Source organism: Chaetodon auriga, chromosome 5 (genome assembly GCF_051107435.1).
Source record: "Chaetodon auriga isolate fChaAug3 chromosome 5, fChaAug3.hap1, whole genome shotgun sequence".
NCBI lineage: Eukaryota > Metazoa > Chordata > Actinopteri > Chaetodontiformes > Chaetodontidae > Chaetodon > Chaetodon auriga.
Window position 1 is genome coordinate 26773510 of NC_135078.1, and position 16587 is coordinate 26790096.

The following is a 16587-nucleotide window of genomic DNA, read 5'->3' on the forward strand; positions in this document are numbered from 1 at the left end:
CAAACAGGTGCAGCGTGCGTGTGCCAGAGCGGAGCAGAGAAAAGAGGTCGCGTGGTCACCGTCAGTGTACAGAGCGAACATCGATACCAAAAAGTAGCTTAAAGTTGAGTGAAACATCTTCAGTGCGTAAACATCCAGCTGTCCGTCAGCCGTCCTGATAAAAGACAGAATCTGATGGAAGGTGCAGAAATTTGAAGATCCTCCTATCTCCATCACGCCAGGGCTTTATGGCCCTCTGAGACACCCTCCAGCTGATAGCCAAGACCTTTCTGAGGAAACTACTCCTCACCTATATCGGAGTCCAAAAAGCCAAGATAATCAGTTTGTTCCACCGTCCAGCTCGCACAATGAGCGCTCCATAAATAATGTGTGATAAGGCTGGATCATAAAGAGGGGAGCGAGTGTGTTTATCTGCAGGTGGGATCAGCAAGGTCTCAGAGAAAAGCCATCAGATGCTTTTTAATCACTCTGTACCTTGGAAGACAGATGGCAGGAGATTTTCTGCAGCTCTCTGTAAGACTTTTCTCTTTATATCGATCATGAAACAGACTTTTGGGCCTGCACCCTGCAAAATCATAATTATTCCTTATATTTTAACATGCTGTGTATTAAAACTTGTATGCAGAATTGCATAATAGTTGAAAGCCTGCATGATCATATGAACATGATCGATGTCAGATTGGATAAATCAGACCATGAAGCATCATCAGTGTTTGACACTCAGTCAGCAGCTTTAATTCTCGGGACTTTTTAAATAAATTAGCATATTTTATATAATAATTCGTCCTATGTTTTCTTACATTTTCATTTTACCACTGAAAGAAAACATATTCATGTTCATCCTTTATGTAATTTGACAAAGGAAAATGCTGAGCAGCAGTGCGCGTTATCACTGTGGACAATTATTACAGATACGGACTGCAATAAAAATAAAATACATTTCATTAACAAATAAAGTCTTATGTGCACTAACATGCTGTGAATGAAATGCTAAAGTGCTCATTGAGGATGGTCCCTTTCCCCTTACACTGTAAATACACACACACACACACACACACACACACACACATATATGAAAACCTGTAACATGTTTTTCAGTGTTGATGCTGCTGGTCATGTTTTATGAACCCGTCACAATCTTTTCATTTAAAACTTAGATTTAATCTTTCAGATGAATATCATGCAGTAAAAGTACATCTTCCAAAAACAGAACTAGTTGTGCTGAAAGTGCTGAAAGGTTCACGTCTGTCGTCCGTTATTCATTCATTAAAGCTCACAGCATTAACCACCTTTGCTCCTGCTCTCAAACTCAATGAAACACTGGAGTGGTGCAAACAGTTTATGAATCAGAATCAGAATCAGAAAAAGCTTTATTGCCAAGTATGATTTTACACATACGAGGAATCTGTTGTGGTGCAGTTGGTGCATGACACATCTATTAAAAATAAGAGCACATGTTGAAATAATTCAGCAACACACGTTCAAGTTATCAAATGATATTTATTTATTTGTTTAATATTCAACTCTGAAGTAGATTTGATTTCAAAGGGACGATGGGAACAACACACACTTCTGTAATTCAATGCGATCAGATACATCAAGAAAAATGAGCCTCACATTAAATCAATATTTCTCTGACAGCCTCAACAGAAACCTGACACTATCAAGGTAAACATAAAGGCAGTATTCACAAATAGAAATACTGTCTAATGTTGTTTAGACTGAAATATTAAATATATGTAATCTGCTGAGTGACTCTCAGCTCTTTGCTATGATGGTGCTCAGTTTGAAAAAGGTGTTTTATCAACAAAATGTTTATATTATGTGCTGGAACTGCTTAAAAGTACGATGCATTTAATTCCTTATTTTATTAATATAACTATACTGTGACTGTTGCTTTGAAGGTACCTGTTGTGGAAAAATCATGTCCGAGGTGCAGGAACAGGAGCCAAACCTTTGCATGAATAACACATGGGATATGTGAAGCTGTTGTCCATTTGTGAATATTTAATACTGCTTCATAAAATGTGTTTTTTTTGTTTTGTTTTGTTTTGTTTTGTTTTCACATTTAAAACCATAATTGTAGAGTAGATGGAGGCTTTGTAGCCAGAAAATGTAGCAGCACACATTAAAATCCTTCCTGCTCCTTTGATTTTGGGGTTTTTCAGGTGATTTCTCGTAGAAATACAGACGTTTATTCACTTTTCTGTCTTAATGTTTGTTAAAAATGTCTGAATGGGCAGAGTCCCCTGCATAATGTGGAGATCATCTTCATCTTTGTGAAACCTTGAGAGGTACAGAGTCTTCTGCCACACATACTTTATCAGTGCCATAAAACAAAGCGGGAATAAAATAGTTAAAAGATAAATGAGAACAGAAATTCTGTCATTCACACGAGAGCGAGGAAAAACACCGTGAGGAGAAAAAATGAGACACTTTTCAGGTGAACCTAACTTGATGTTTCAGTGCTGTTACGGCGCTCACCTGTGCTCCAAACTGATGAAGAGCAGGTAAACAGATACTAATGCTGATAAATCACATGATTTTACCTTGTGATCTGAATCCACCGCAGCGTGGAGCAGTTTATGACGGGCTGGCCAAGTTACAAAATTTGAAGTGATGTCCTGACTTATCAGCAGATGACAGAACAAAGAACATCGTGGTATCTGCCCCATTTCTCCTTGTCGTTTTTCCATCTGTGTTTATCACAAATTGAAATGCTTATGCACCTTCACCCTGATAGTGTTGCTTGAAAGTTTTATCTCAGCTGTGACCTTGACATGCGATAACAACATTAATTACAAAGTTGATGTCAGATTGGGAGATAATTCGGGAAGCGTGGTGTCATGTCATCTTGGCATGGCGACCTGCTGCTGTCCTCATGCTGTCTCTGCCTTTGATTTAAGACTTTAATGGAAAAAAGACAAACTTGCTCCTCAAAGCTCAGATAACCTGCATACTGCTGTGCCACTTAGATGATGGTCCAAAGGTCACGTTCAGGCTCGCTGCAGTGTTCTGCAGGTTGCATATTTGTGACATACTCTGCCTTAAACGCAGCAATAATAAAAATAAAGTCGTACATGCTAAAACCTGCAAAGACTCATCTAATTCAGGCCCAGTGTGTCCCCATCATCTCTCTGTTTCAGCTCTTCTTATATTGATCGTGACATTTTTGAGCTTGCATCCCAGAAAAGTGCAGTGATTTAGCTTTTGTTTGTCACCAGTTATTTCTCATATTCTAACAATATTAATACATGTATGCAGAATTGCAGAATATTTGAAAGCCTGCATGATGATATGAATACTACACATGTCAGAATGGATCAATCAGAGAATGCAGTATTTTCAGTGTTTGACACTCAGTCAGCAGCTTTACTTCTCAGGACTTTTTGAATAAATTAGCATATTTTATATAATAATGGGTCCTATGTTTGCTTACATTTGCATTTTACCACTAAAAGAAAACATATTTATGTTCATCCTTTATGTAATTTGACAAAGGAAAATGCTGAACAGTGTCAGTTGCAGCTTTACTTCTCAGGACCTTTTTGATTAAATTTGCAGATTTTATATAATAATGAGTCCTTTGTTTGAATCTCTTACATCTGGATGTTATTGTGTAAAGAAAACATATTTGTGTTCATCCTCTCTGCAATCTGACAAAGGAAAATGCTGAACAGTATCAGTGCACATAACATTTAACTGAGCACATGTTATCAGTGCAGTTCAGTTATTACAGATATGGATTGCAATAAAAGTAAAATACATTATTTGCCAACAAGTAAAGAAGTATTATGAGCAGTGGGTACACACATACTGGGACAGAAATGTAAAAGTATTTACTGTGAAACATGGCTCCTTCCTCTTTGAGTGGTAAAATGAATCAGCAGCACAAGTTCAAGTTATCAAATGATATTTATTTATTTATTTAATATTCAGCCCACTCTGAAGTAGATTTGATTTCAAAGGGACGATGGGAACAACACACACTTCTGTAATTCAATACAATCAGATACATCAAGAAAAATGAGCCTCACATTAAATCAATATTTCTCTGACAGCCTCAACAGAAACCTGACACTATCAAGGTAAACATAAAGGCAGTATTCACAAATATAAATACTGCTTCATGTGGTTTAGACTCAAATATTAAATGCCTTGATAATTTCAGTTGATTTAGTTAATGTAATCATACTGTGACTGTTGTTTTACACACGTGTTTTTATACATTTAAATCCATAATTGTAGAGTAGATGGAAGCTTTGTAGCCAGAAAATGTAGCAGCACACACTAAAATCCAACCTGCAACTTTGATTTTGGGGTTTTTCAGGTGATTTCTTGTAGAAATACAGACATTTATTCACTTTTCTGTCTAAATGTTTGTTTTAAAATGTATGAATGAGCAGAGCCCCTTGCATAATGTCGAGAACATCTTCATCTTTGTGTAACCTAAACAGATACTAATGCTGATAAATCACACGATTTTACCTTGTGATTTGAATCCTCTGCAGGGTGGAGCAGTTTATGACGGGCTGGCAAAATCTTCAGTGTTGTCGTGACTTATCAGAAAAAATAGATACTATCACCATCTGCCCATTTGGTCTTGTCTTTTCTCCATCTCTGTTTGTCATAAATGTAAATGCTTATGCACCTTCGCCCTGATAGTGTTGGTAGAAGGTCTTATCTCAGCTATGACCTTGACATGCGATAACGACAGCATTACACACTCAATCTGAGAGTGTAGGATGTGATCAAGGAAGTGTTGTGTCATGTCATCTTGGCATGGCGACCTGCTACTGTCCTCAGGCTGTCTCTGGGTTTGATGTAAGACTGATAGAAATCTGACTGAAAAGACATTCTGTTAAACACCGTGAAGCTCAGATCGCCTGCATGCAGCTGCGTCACGTAGACGATGGTCTGAAGGTCATGTTCAGGTCCTCAAAGTATGTTTGTGGCATACACAGCATTGATAATGACACTAAAAATCCCATACGATACATCCCACCCGATACAGACTGATGTGTTTCGGACCAACCAGTGTCTATACGTTCATCTGTCTTCCATAGAAGCACCAGCGTCTGAGGTCAGAACAATATATGACTCAGGTGAAGAACTAGGTGTGGTTGGTATTTCGGATTCTCCTGCAGTTTCTCCCTGCCGCTCTGGATCCCCCTTGCAATCCCTATCAAACTCTCTCCCATGTTAATTATCAGACAGGAATTGATCATGCGTAGCTGCGATTGGCCGGCCGTCGCATCAGGCCAGATAAGACAGGTGTGACATCACAGGAGGGGTGACCCAGGAAAAGTCATGATGTTTCTCCTTCTCCATCCCAGCACTGTTAGACAGACAGACAGCAGGAGAGGAGGACGTAGACACACAGAGCACCTGTCGCTGCCTTACTTTATCTGATGTATCTTCCAACAGGGCAGCAGTGATTAATAGACGCTCCATTTCGCTTCACCTGAGGATCCTGTCTCTCCTGTCGCTGACAAACTGTCTGCAATCATGGTCCGTGTTGCTGCCCTGATCGTTTTTCTGGCTTGTGTGGTAAGTTGGTCTAATTTTCCTTCCTTAGGGAACCTGATGGTTAAAAACTGTACTTCAGTATGCTGAACCAAATAATTTCACATTGTTTTATTCTCATGCTCCAGTAGTGAAAACTTTCTAGGTCTGTCCAACAATATTAAGACAGAAAAAAAAAAAAAAAAAAAAGTAGAAGAAGACATGTAACTGCTGCTATAATTTAAATACAAAATGAATGAAAATCACTCAGATACATAAGGCATAAGTAGAAAGGTATAAGTAAAATGTGTCAATTAACTGTAACTGATCCAGATGTTGGTAATTACAAAACGACTACAGTCGAATTTGTTTTTGAAAAAAACATCATAAATGTCAAAGCAAAAATCAAACTGGAGTGCTTTGTCGTGAAGTTAGAGAAGTGTTTGTGCAGGTAGCAAAGATCCAGTGATCCACTTCAATTAAAGTCTCCTCAGATAAAACATGTTCTGCGGTTGTAAGTCCGACTGTACGGAAGATGTTAAATGCCGAAACAAATCAAACAAAGTGAGAAGAAAAAAGACACACAGTGTGATGACACACATAGTGATGTGCTTTTTCATTTTAAGGTACACATACATGTTACAATGTGTATTGAGTTTCATGTTACCTGTTTATTCATTTGATGTTGAAATTTACATTTGCAGGGTGACTTTATTCTCTGTTTTGGTTGTTGTCTGAAGAGTGAAAATAAGAGATGAAGTAAATCAGCCCTGAATACGCTCCCATGCAGTAACTTGAAAATTAGAATTAATTAAAGTTTGCGTGTGTTCCAAGAGTCTAAGTTGGGTTTGGCTAACACACTCAAGTTTAAGAAGTAAAAGAAAGTCATATAAATGAATAAATAAATAAATGAATGAAAACATTATGAAGACTGAAGTACTAAAAACACAGGGCTGCAGGTGGTTGTGGAGGGTCTAATAGTGAATTATACATTTTACAAACAGTGTTGCCACCCTTTTTTTGATATTTTCCAGCCCAACAATTGCACAAACAAATGAATAATATAATAACCAATACAAATGAATTTATAACCAATAGCAACTATATTGCAGTTGATCAAAAGTTTTAACATGCCATTAAGATAAAGCAACAATTGAAGCATTCACAACTGCGTTAGAAGGCAAATAGGAAGCTCCACCGTACAATGCAACTAGTAAACGAGATAAAAAGAAAAACAAAATAATCTTGTCTAATTTGGCAAACTGTAGTAAGAAAGAGAGAAGTACACATGATGCTGTGCTGTCAAAAAGGCAAACAAATAAAAACGCTGTGATGGTTTCACAGTGAAAATACAGATTTTGTCAAAACACTCTGTTAAGTTTTAATTTATTTAAAAACCAGCCCAACTCATGATTAACCAGACCAAATCCACCTGTCCACCTGCCCAAGCCTGTTTTAATCTGCATAATGCAACCCCAATTTGGCAACACTATTTACTATTTTACAAAGTCTTACTAAAAATGCAACTATATGGGAAGATAATTATGAAAGAGTTCAATATGAAAATGATGTATCAATTTGTAACTGATTTTCAATTGAACATACACGACATATTGGAACATACTGAAACATATTCAAACATTTTCCGTTTATTAGTCCTGTATCTTGTGAAGGTGGCATTAAGCAGCTGACACGGCAGGATGCAGCACAGCACTTAAGTCCTTTTGGCACCGTCATGACATTTATGGGTTAAAGCTGTTACATAATGTCTTTAAAAACACGTACTGATGGCGAACCTCATCAAACCTTGTTGCTAGTTGGAGCAGTTATTCTGGTTTAATCCCTCAATTTGTTTAGAAAACTTAATGCTTATATAACATGTAAAGAGACAGTTGAAATATTTTCGAGTTGTGAGTCTGTGTGTTTCTTCCTCTTTTGTGCCTTCTTCTTCACTTACCTGTAATGTAATGTGAATTCCCCGCTGTGATTATTTTTGACAACTCCATCTTCCATGCAGGTGCTGTCAGAGGCCCAACATGAGCCGGGCCACTGCGCTTTCTATGAGGAGTGTGGTCTTAACCCGACGGTTTCTACCATCTTTGGTAAAGCCATCGTCCCCTGTTTAAACTACAGCGCTGCCCGTCCCCTCACAGGAGCCCACTACCAAAAACTCAAAAAGGTGTGTAGATCCTGTTTAAAGTGTATTAGTGAAGCAAAGAATAGGACTGAATGTGGTAGAGTTGGTCTATTCTTAAGGCTTCTTTGTCTATTTTTAACAATTAATTCTTTTCACATAGTGTGCGGTCCTGTTTGAGTCTGCCAGTCTTTAAAGTAGCATCTGTTTTTTCTGCAGGTGTGTCCCATGTTGGACCAGGGAGAGGGCAACACGTACGCTTGCTGCTCTGAGAAACAGCTGTCAACTCTGGAAGCAAGTCTGACCTCGTCCAGGATTCTGCTGTTCCGCTGCCCTGCATGTGCTGATAACTTTGCCCACCTGCACTGCATCAACACCTGCAGCCCCAACCAGAGCCAGATACTAAATGTCACAGAGGTCATGGATGTCAATACCCAGAACTTCACTAGCGAGAAAAATGAGACTCGCCCTGCTGTCATAGCTTATAAGTCATTCCTCTCTGCCACCTTTGCACAAGGCTCCTTCCAGTCTTGTAAAAATGTTAGGATTCCAACCACAGGGGGCTACGCCATCAGCACCATGTGTGGTCGGTACGGCGCTCAGCTGTGCACCCCCCAGCGCTGGTTAGACTTCCAAGGAGACAGCGGCAACGGCTTGGCTCCACTGGACATTGACTTCAACCTGATAAATCTGGAAGAACCCTTTGACCTGCCCGAGGGTGTGATCCCCTACAACGGACATACTCTGAAGTGTAATGAGACCACAACAAGTGGAGCTAGCGCCTGCACCTGCCAGGACTGTGAAGAGGCATGCTCAGAAATATTTCCTCCTCCACCTCCTGAGCCCTTCAGACTGCTGGGAGCAGATGGCTTCCTCGTGATTTCTATTATTCTATTATGTCTCCTGGTACTTGCCTTCCTTTTGTACCTCTCCGTCACTTGCTTGGCGAGGTCTCGCAAGAGAAAGGATGAGGAGAAAGGAAAGACAAAGGGGAAAGGCAAAGACCAGAACAGTAATGATGTGACTCATCGGGAGATTGATCCATCAGAGGTGACGTGCATTGACAGGAACAGCCAGGCTGCTCAAGCTTTCCTAAGCTTACAGTTTCGTCACTGGGGGACCCTCATGGCAACTTATCCCCTTACGGTTAGTTTCACCAAAGTATTTTTAACATTTTATAAATAGATTAATAAAAGTTTGTCAGCCTGATGAGGGAGATATGCCTCAGCTGTTAATACTCTATCTTCATTCAAGGTGCTCCTGTTGTCGGCTGTGGTCGTGGCTATTTTGTCCGCTGGTCTCAAGTCCATTGAGCTCACCACTGACCCAGTTGAGCTGTGGTCTGCTCCCAGCAGCCGCGCCCGCCAAGAGAAAGACTTCCACGACAAACACTTTGGTCCCTTCTTCAGGACGAACCAGCTGATCTTGACAGCACCAGGCAGAAAGGGCCACCTTTATGATTCTTTGGTATTTGGACAACATAACTTTAGTGGGATCGTATCCAAGGATCTAATCATTCAGCTGCTGGAGCTCCAGACACGGATACAGGTAAGGAGCCCAGAATTAAAGCTGACATTGCCAAAGCTCACCTTATGATTTTGACACACTGATGCTTCTTCTGTGCCATTTTTAGAACATTGAGTTCTGGTCAGACGATCTGAACCGCACAGCAAGTCTGAAGGATGTGTGTTATGCACCGCTGAACCCATCCAACCCCTCCTTGATAGACTGTGCAGTCAACAGCTTGCCACAGTACTTCCAAAACAGTCTGGAAAACATTAACCACAAGGTGAACATGACAGAGCACGGAGTGACCAAGGAGGTGAACTGGAAAGACCACTTAATCTACTGTGTCAAGTAAGGATTCTTAAAATGGAATGTCAAATCAAACTGGGAGGAAAAATGGGATTCATCTGCTCAGGAACTTTAACATGACCTTTCCTTCTCTTCTTCCATCTCTTCTCAAGCTCTCCCCTGTCCTTCAAGGACGTCACTGATTTAGGTATGAGCTGCATGGCTGATTATGGAGCTCCAGTCTTCCCCTTTCTGGCTGTAGGAGGCTATGAGAGTGAGTAACGTTCAGCACCATCTTTTACACATGAAATATCTGTACAATAAACCCAAAAAAGCAACTCTAGTGAACATTACCTGTGTTGCTTTTCCCAGATGACGACTACATCAATGCTGAGGCTCTCATCCTGACCTTCTCCCTCAACAACTACCCTCGTGATGACGTCAAGTTCAGAGTGGCTATGCAGTGGGAGACAGAGTTTCTTAAAATTGTCCAGGAGTACCAGGAAAACTCCACCACCAACTTCACCTTTGCATACATGGCAGAGGTACAATCAAACTGTTGCTGACCTGCTGTCACAGCTTTTTCAAGACACATGTTGAGTTGTCTCCTCTTTTTCTAACTGTTGAGCTCCTAACAACTTCCCTCTCTCTGGTGTGACCGTCTGTCTACAGAGGTCTCTGGAAGATGAGATTAATCGCACAACAGCGGAGGATATCCCCATCTTCATGATCAGCTATGCTGTGATCTTTGTTTACATTGCTGTGGCGCTGGGGGAGTACTCTTCATGTAAACGCCTTCTGGTGAGACTTCAAACGTTAATGTCTACCTTTATTATAATTACTCAGCTTCTTGGCCACTCGTAGCTGATCAGTCCACTACTTTGGCGCAGACTATTTTTATTTGCAGAGCTACTTGCAGGACTGTACACTCATAGTCTTGTCAAGCTGTTGCTACATAACTTGTTGTTTTACTATAAAAACAGAGGTATATAACATGTGCGTGGGGTGCAATAAGACTCCACCAAGAAAGTAAAATTCCAGAAACAGTACTTATCAAACATGTGATAAGGAGAAACTGCAGTAGTGTGACTGTGTCAGCTGTATAGCGCTTATCTCTACGGTGAAGAACGTACGTTTAGTGGCCATGAAGATACACAATTCAGAAGACCTGATATACCGCAGAAGATACTGGACACAGAAAAGGTTCACTGAGTTGAATGTGTATCCTGACTCTTATCTGTGTGTGCTGTAGGTGGACTCCAAGTTTCTGGTGGGTCTGGGTGGGATCCTGGTGGTCGGCTGTTCTGTCCTGGCCTCCATGGGCTTCTACTCCTGGATCGGCATCCCCTCCTCGCTGGTCATTCTGCAGGTGGTGCCTTTCCTGGTACTCGCTGTTGGAGCTGACAACATCTTCATCTTTGTTCTGGAGTACCAGGTGTGTATGTGTGTGTGCGCACCATCAATGTACAGTGCTGCCGTTCTAATGAGATATGTACAGGATATCATTTTTAGTGACGTTACCCACGTTGCCTTCCTCCCCTGCAGAGGGATGTGCGGGAGTCCGGAGAGAAGAGAGAGGAGCAGATTGGTCGTGTTCTCGGAAACGTGGCTCCTAGCATGCTCCTGTGCAGTCTCTCTGAGTCTATCTGCTTTTTCCTAGGTAGGAACCTCTGCAGACTTTTTCATCTTTGAGAAAAACTGCATGAACAAAGTGCAACAGGCAACACTGGCATGGTTAAAGAGTGCAATTCTGTGCACATACAATGAGTAAGAATGGACCATTTAGCTTGTACACAATGCCTTAACCTCTGCTTGTGTCTGTTCTGCTACCCAAGGGGCCCTGTCCACCATGCCAGCAGTGAAGTCCTTTGCTCTGTACGCTGCCCTGGCCGTGTTGTTGGACTTCGTCCTCCAGATGACAGCCTTTGTGGCGTTGCTGTCCCTGGATGCCCGGCGCCAGGACAACAACCGCTGTGAACTTCTCTGCTGTGTTACAGTTTCAACCCAGCGATCCAAGAAAAACAAGGGCTTCCTGCGGCCCCTCATGAGGAAATACTACGCCCCTGTCCTACTGCACCGTTACACCCGGGTCATAGTGGTAAAGCTACAACTTAACATAAGCACCTGCTCGCATGGAAAGATTGATTTGCTCATCATGCACATCACGTGTTTTAACTGCTGAATACATTCTGTCCTGTGTTCTCTTCAGATGTTGGTTTTCATCTTCATGTTCTGTGGATCCTTATTCCTCATGTTTCATGTGACTGTGGGTCTGGATCAGGAACTGGCTTTGCCTCAGGTCAGTCAGCACTGCAACATAAATAGAAATGAACACCTGTGCACTCCTCTTTCAATGTAGCCTTACAAAGATTATTCTGTTTTTGGTGTAGGACTCCTATATGCTGGATTATTTCAAGTACCTGTACAAATACTTTGAAGTTGGAGTCCCCGTTTATTTTGTCACAAGAAGGGGCTACAACTTCAGCACTGTGGCGGGAATGAACGCAGTCTGCTCCAGCGTGGACTGTAATAGCAATTCGCTAACCCAGAAGATCCGATACGCCACCGAGTTCCCTGAACTGTAAGTGTTCATCTTCACAACCAGGACTGGAGAAAATACAGTTCTGCACTTTCCACTTTGTCCCAACAACATGTGGTTGCTCAGTTAAACTAGTTCCTCTCTTCAGTACAGTGAAGAGCGGTTTTCTGCCTTTGTCCTTCAAATCATTATTTTTCACTGACAGATCCTTGAACCTGCTGATATCATAGTAACAACCTCTTACATACAAGCCATCAGCCAATCACACCAGTTAATGATAAACTCAGTTACGTTATGAACGACACTCAGCAGATAAAGGGTGCCTCTAACTGATTGTGCCAGGCAGAGAGAGCAAACACCCGAAACATCCACTCTAATTACTGTCACTGCTCTGCTCTGTCCAAACCAGAGTGTTATGTTTACGACCAGGCTGATGTATTTTTGCTTGTTTAGTAAAATATCCTGCAGTGTAGTCAGGATGTGAAATTGCGTTTTTTCCTGTCACTGAACATTTCCATCGACCACTCAAGCTTTTTTGTTCACTGCTTCTGAAATGTGGAAGGTTTTAGAATAGCAAACACTGAGATTTTGTGCCCCTTACTATTCTTAAATATGCTTTTTAAATAATATTTGCCTCATATCTGGCAGGTGGTGGATGCTAATTTCAACCCCTGAGTGTACTATACATCTTTTCCTCCAACCAGCGATGCCTAATTTCAACCAGTTTGAATTATATTACCTAGTGTGACACAGAGGGATTAAAATTAACAACACACTTCTGTTTCCTGGAGATAAGAAGGATTATGGAGCTATCTTATCGTTAGCATTATCAGTTGCTGGAAAAACAGCAAAGCTTTACACAATTACAATATCAAAAGTGAAATATGTGCGGCAGGAAAAACAGTGCTTCTTGGTAAGAAAGGTATTCAGTTTACCAGATGGGTTTAGCCTCCAAATGCTTGCTAAAGAGGGTCCAATTAAATTCAGTGCTAAACTAAGCAAACCGGCTGCTCGCTTTAGTTTCATATTTATTGCACAGGCATGAGAGTTTCTCATTTAACTCTGAGCAAGCAAGTGTATTTCCCAAAAGGTGGAACCATTTCTTCAAAGGAAAAGGCTGATTCCAAACCACCGATAGCAAGTATTGTCTGCGTGGACAAAGAAGGATATGGCTGATTCCTCTGTGCCGTAGAGCTCCACTGTTATGCAAAAACTGTTAGTCACACTGCTGCACTAGGTGATATTTATCTTCATGGCATTTTAGTTTATTTTGAGTCCCACATACACCATCCTGCTGCTTTAAATACTCTGCAGAGCACCACATGTGTGTTCATCCACAGCTGAAATAACGGCCCACAAATGCACTCTTTACTGCTGTTTGAGGAACCTTTGCTAAAAACTACAATTTCCTTCCATTTGCGTCCCTGCCTTCCATTAACCGATTGATGATCTGCAGATCCTACTTGGCTATTCCTTCTAACTCCTGGGTGGATGATTACATCGACTGGCTGAACCCTCAAGGCGATTGCTGTTATGTGTACAAACCCGGTCCAGATGCGGGAAAGTTCTGTCCTGACAGAGACAGTGAGCATCCCTTCTAAGAAAGCACCACATTAACACACATTGTTTACTGTGAATTTCCTTGCACAATGAATTGTATTATTAACACCTACTCTGCTCCCTTGTCTCAACAGCTGATGTGTGTAAAAAGTGTCTAATACCTTCACTCACCGTGTTCAGACCCAATGTAAAACAATTCAACCAATTCCTCCCTTTCTTCCTGGGTAACAGGCCTGACATAGCGTGCCCCAAAGGGTGTGTATTGTAGCTCCACATGTGCATACACACAAACAAAAACATCCCAACATGAAGACAACTTTCTCACGGCTTATTGTCTCTCTTAACAGTGGCCTTGGAGCGTATGACACAGCTGTTGCGATGGACGAGAACGGAGAAATTATCGGTAAATCACCTCAAATCGTCTTGAATCTGTCAAAGACTCTCTATTCTTTTAACAGAAACAGCACACTAAGTGAATCTTTTTCTTTTCTTTTTTTTTTTGGTCTTTCCAGCCTCTCGGTTCATGGCTTACCACACGAGTTTAACCAACTCTCAAGAGTTCACTGCAGCACTGTTGAAGACCAGAGAGCTGGCCTACAACATCACCATGAGCATGAGGGAAGTACCAGGCACCTCACCTGACTTTGAAGTGTTTCCTTACACGTATGTATTTTATTTCCTTCTCCTTCAACTCATCTGCCCTCCTCTGCAATTATTGTTTTATTAATATTATTATTCAGTACCTGATCAGTGTTTCTCGTCCCTCCTTCTTCCAGGGTGACCAACGTATTTTACGAGCAGTACCTAACTATTGTGCCAGAGGGACTCTTCAACATCTCCCTGTGCCTGCTGCCGACCTTCATCGTGTGCTGTCTGCTGCTGGGTCTGGATCTGCGCTCCGGCCTGCTCAACCTAATCACCATAATCATGATCGTCATCGATACTGTTGGTGTCATGACGCTTTGGAGCATCGATTACAACGCAGTGGCCCTTATCAATCTGGTCACGGTAAGAACATGTCTACAACGTTAAAATGGCACCAGTTTTACAGATGGAGTCATTTTACTTGTCATTAGGAGGATGTCATCAAACCCTGTAGTGTATTTATTTATCTAATATGTTCTCACTTTTGATATGCACATGTAAAATTCCAGTCTAACCGTTCAGTATTATTGCTTTCAGTTGTAAAGAAGAATAGGTAATTCACGTCTACGGTCATTTCATAGTTTACTAACTTACAGTCTCTGTGCTGTTTGCAGGCGGTGGGCATCTCTGTGGAGTTTGTGTCCCATATGACAAGATCGTTTGCACTCAGCACTAAGCCCACACATGTAGACAGAGCTAAGGAGGCTACGGCCAACATGGGCAGCGCGGTAAGCAGCTATCAGGCAATCTGGAGCAAATTTAAAGCAGCCCACAAAGATGAATGAATAGCCGTGGATCCATGAAGAATGGCTGTGCATAGGGTGCAGAATTTTGTGCAAACAGTAACAGCTGTGTCAGTTAAATATGTGTATTTTGTACCCTGCAGGTGTTTGCTGGTGTTGCTATGACCAACCTGCCAGGCATCCTTGTGCTGGCGTTTGCCAAAGCGCAACTCATCCAGATCTTCTTCTTCCGATTAAACCTGGTCATTACACTTTTGGGCTTGGCTCACGGACTCATATTCCTGCCTGTGCTGCTCAGCTACTTTGGTAAGTACTTCATATGTGCTTGCTTATGCATGCAGCAAAGAGGTTTGAAGAGGTAAGATTTAATCAATATGTTCCATCCCTTCCTTTCCTCAGGTCCTGGTGTGAATAAAGCAGTGCTGCTGCAGCTCCAGCAGGAGAGAGCAAGGGCCAGGCAAGAGCTCGAGCTGAAAAACAACATCAAACAAGCGTATGATAACATGAGCTATGAAAACAATGAGACGAAACAGGCAGACTTAAACACAAAGTCCCCCAAAAGTGACAGCAGACCTTCAACAATGGAGGAGAAAATTGACCGTTTCTGAACGCCGACAACAAAACTGTTTCTGAGCTCTGATGAGTAAATACCTCCGCAACAAACAAACGCAGAGATAGCAAACAGAGAGTCGTGCATTAGGCTCTGTACGGAAATCATTAACTTAACTTTGTACCTCGATCAGAAATGGACCAGTGAGACTGAAGACAGCGACACACAGTTGTGCATTATTTCTGAGCAAAGCGAGAGTGGACGACTGCAACGTTCCTGTCTCAGCAAGTGGAAAACAGCACGTCTGTCTTCACAAACGCTGCAGCCGGGCAAGATCTGCTGTTCGATTGTGGAATTATTAGACAGCACAGGAAGTGCACAAATGTTCTTGAATTAGCCAGTTTGTTTTGTGTTTTTTTAATAAATGTAATTCTTTTGTACGTGTGAGTATTTCGCATTGGTAGGCTGCTCTTTAGGGTGATTTGAAGGAACACACACTCCAGTATTTCATATTATTGTTCCAGTTATGGTGGCATTGCTGTAAAATCAGTGAACAAATATTAAATGTGTTTAAGTGTTTTCATAAGTTATTTATGGTATAAAAGAGAACTTATGCACTCTAGATTCTTCAGCATGAGAAAGATCTACGACTAAAAGCTTGTGTATAATTAAAGAAATTGTTAAGATATCAGTGTGTGGAAGTTTTTATTTGCACCGCCTGTTACCGTCATCCCAGCACAAAGCCGCTCGGCCGGCCAGGCGACACTTTGACGCAATGATCTCTGTTTAGAAAACGACTCCCCTGGCAGAACTTTTTGCATCCTCTCGAATTTCTGAGGAACTTTTTTTAGAGGCTGTCTCAAGAAGGCAGTGCACGTGTGCAACTGATGCCGTCGTCGAATATAGTTAAAACGTGTAACTCCAACCCAGGACACAATTTGTAGCATAATGTTCCACATCCTGACCCAGTATCCACCGCTTCTGTGCCATAATTCAGTTTCAGACCGGACGCTGAATTCAGACATTAGTTACAAATAAACAGAAAGAAATGAAGGGTGTCAAAAACATTTTGGGTATTTCAAATTTTGTTTTATTAACAATGCATCCCTTTGATAGG

At 41.5% G+C, this 16587-nt stretch overlaps 1 protein-coding gene across 1 annotated transcript; it reads left to right on the plus strand.

Annotated features, from left to right (window-relative positions):
• Window positions 1–5508: 5508 nt before the first annotated feature.
• npc1l1 (NPC1-like 1) lies at window positions 5509–15528 on the plus strand. Its single transcript, XM_076730568.1, has 21 exons — window positions 5509–5550; window positions 7523–7684; window positions 7859–8785; window positions 8894–9187; window positions 9273–9496; window positions 9607–9707; window positions 9806–9978; window positions 10106–10234; window positions 10686–10868; window positions 10979–11093; window positions 11269–11531; window positions 11643–11732; window positions 11824–12014; window positions 13429–13556; window positions 13667–13787; window positions 13880–13935; window positions 14045–14195; window positions 14309–14540; window positions 14792–14905; window positions 15064–15226; window positions 15320–15528. The coding sequence occupies exons 1-21, from the start codon at window positions 5509–5511 to the stop codon at window positions 15526–15528; spliced, it is 4068 nt and encodes a 1355-aa protein (XP_076586683.1).
• The last annotated feature ends 1059 nt before the right edge of the window (window positions 15529–16587 follow it).

Excerpts from the sequence above, each read along its gene's own strand:
- npc1l1 (XM_076730568.1), top strand. The coding sequence starts at position 5,509 with ATGGTCCGTGTTGCTGCCCTGATCGTTTTTCTGGCTTGTGTG. Across the intron at positions 9,708-9,805 it reads GGCTGTAGGAGGCTATGAGA|ATGACGACTACATCAATGCT; the intron begins GTGAGTAACGTT and ends TGCTTTTCCCAG. Across the intron at positions 12,015-13,428 it reads GCCACCGAGTTCCCTGAACT|ATCCTACTTGGCTATTCCTT; the intron begins GTAAGTGTTCAT and ends GATGATCTGCAG.